General features: G+C 41.8%; 1 protein-coding gene across 1 annotated transcript; it reads right to left on the reverse strand.

The window, feature by feature from the left end:
- Positions 239-2,197, reverse strand: LOC109226056. Its single transcript, XM_019390860.1, has one exon. It carries the CDS (start codon positions 2,195-2,197, stop codon positions 239-241), a length of 1,959 nt encoding a protein of 652 aa, XP_019246405.1.

Here is a 2,731-nt window from a genome sequence, read left to right on the forward strand (position 1 = left end):
ATTTACCGATTCCATATTCCCTTCCATATCATCACCATCAAAGTTCACCAAAATAGCCACCAATGCCTCGCCGAGGCATTGTTCTTCCATTTTCATTTCAACGGCATCTCTACTTCATCAACAACATCGATCACCGAGATGCTTTTATACTCATGTGGTAGTTTCATACCCTTGCTTGCTTGGAATGTAACCTCTTTATCATTCACACGGAATTTGATCTCATTCCATTCTGAATCCATTAGTGCTCTTCCCGTGGCAAGGAATGGTCTCCCAAAATGATAGGGATCTCTTTGTCAACCGCACAATCAAGGATTACAAAATCGGCGGGTAAATGAAACTTTCCCACCTTCACAAGTACATCATCAACAATTCCCACCGGTCGTTTGATGGAACGATCGGCCATTTGCAATCTCATACTTGTGGGCCTTGGCATACCTAACCCCGCTTGCTTATAGATGACAAGAGGCATTAAGTTGATGCTAGCCCCATTATCACAAACGGCTCTTGCAAAATCACGTTCCCCAATAGTACATGGAATGGTGAAAGCTCCCGGATCTTCTTTCTTTTGAATGGTGGATGTTGCAATGATGGAACTAATCCGGTGAGTCACGTTCACCACTTCATTCTTGGTGGTTCTGTTCTTGGTGATCAAATCTTTCAAATATTTAGCAAAACCTGGTATCTCTTGAAATGCTTCCACAAATGGAATATTCACCGATAATTTCTTGAGAACTTCATAGAATTTTTCGAGTTTTCTATCATCAACCTTCCTAGCGAGTCTTTGAGGGAATGGAGGAGGAGGTCTAGGAATAGGTGGAAGAGTTTTTGGTGTCTCTTTTACCTTTTCCTTTACCTCTTCCCGGTTCTCTTTTTGCACTTGCAAATCTTCCAGAATCTTCTCAACTTCGACAACACTTGGCTCTTCAACCTCAACCCCTTTTTCGGACTCTTCTACCTCAACCACTTGTTCACCCTCTCCTCGTAGTACCTTCCCACTCCGAGTAGTAATTTCCATGACATGAGAAGTTGGGCCACTCCCACTACCCCTTGGGTTCGCAATTGTGTCACTAGGGAATGTTCCCTTTTGCTTTGGATTTTGTTCCCTAGAGAGGTCTCTCATTTGCATCTCCAACTTTTGAATGGATGCGGTATGAGAGCCAACAAGCTCGGTCATGTTCGTCATAGAAGTGTCAGATTTTTCTTGATTTTGCAATACCCGTTCAAGCATACCTTCCAACTTAGATTTACTTGAGGAACCTTGATTTGAATATTGACCCTTTGGAGGAACATAAGGGTTTGAACTCCGGTTTGAGAAGTTGTTGTTGTTCCAACTTCCTTGGTTTGAGCCACCTTGGTCATTTCGCCATTGTTGGTGGCCTTGCCCTTGCGGATTTGGCCTCCATTGATTTTGTTGTCCTTGACCTTGGTATTGTTGTCTTTGATACCCTCCTTGAGGGTTGTTAATGTAGTTTACTTCCTCAAAATCTTCATTTGATATAGCTTGCACATCCTGCACCATATTCACCTTTTTTGTTTGACTTTCCGTGAACATTTTTATCAACACATTGAAATTTGTGGCAAGCCCCGCGATTAATTGATCTCTCTCTTGATTCTCCTTAATTAGGTTGGTCAAGGAGGGAGAACCATATGCAATTCCACCTATGGTATCCTCGGAGTGCCAAGCTTGATTATGTTGTGCCATTTTGTCAAGGATCTGTGTGACCCATGTGAATGTCTTGTCCATAAAAGATCCGTCAGCTGCATTCTTGGATATAGATTGGTTCATCGGATCTAAGCCCATGTAGAATTTTTCCAACAAGATGGAATCCAAAAAACCATGATTGGGAGACCTAACCAAATATAATTTGAACCGATCCCATGCCTCATGTAGATGTTCTCCCGGTACTTGCTTGAAAAAGAAGATTTTATCCCGGAGCTCAGATTTCTTACTTTGCGGGAACCATTTAGCTAGGAATGCTCGGACAAGTTCGGGCCAAGAATGAATAGAGTTTGGTGGCAAATTCTGAAGCCATTTCCTTGCGTCTCCAGCTAGTGAGTACTTGAAACACCTCAACCTTAAGGCATCAGCAGTGACGTTGTTTTGCTTGTGCATCGCACACACACCCAAGAAGTTTCTAAGATGTTGCTTCGGATCATCGTTACTGGAATTCCTGAAAACCCCCTCTGCTTTGAGCATAAGGATTAAACCATGTTCCACCTTGAAAGTTGTTGCGCCAACGGCCGGAGGTACAATAGCATTTGTATCCTCAATGTACTCCTCTATGTCCGCAAAAGGATTTTCTTCCATTTCCGCCTCTATTTCTTCTTCATATTCGGCCATGTTTTCCTATCAACACCAAGAAAAACAAGCTAAGTGTGATGGAATAGAATAAGACGTAAAGTAAAGTACACACTAATTAGTAATTTCAAAACCGTATTCCCCGGCAACGACGCCAAAATTTGATACGCTCAAATTACACTTCAATAAATAGTGTAAGGCGGTCGGTGTCAAATATAGTAACCCAACAAGGTCGGGGTCGAATCCCACAGGAACTAGGTGTGAAAAGGTCACTCAAATAGTGTGTTTCTTGACTAAAGTGGTAATTCTATCCGGTTAATGGTAACAAGAGTATGAATTGAGTTTGGTTTGAAGAAATAACTAATTGTGATATTGAGAATGTAAATAGTTTGATTAAAGAAACCAAGGTTGTGTCCCCATCAATGAAATGTA

The sequence above is a fragment of the Nicotiana attenuata genome, chromosome 5 (genome assembly GCF_001879085.1).
Source record: "Nicotiana attenuata strain UT chromosome 5, NIATTr2, whole genome shotgun sequence".
Taxonomy (NCBI): Eukaryota; Viridiplantae; Streptophyta; class Magnoliopsida; order Solanales; family Solanaceae; genus Nicotiana; species Nicotiana attenuata.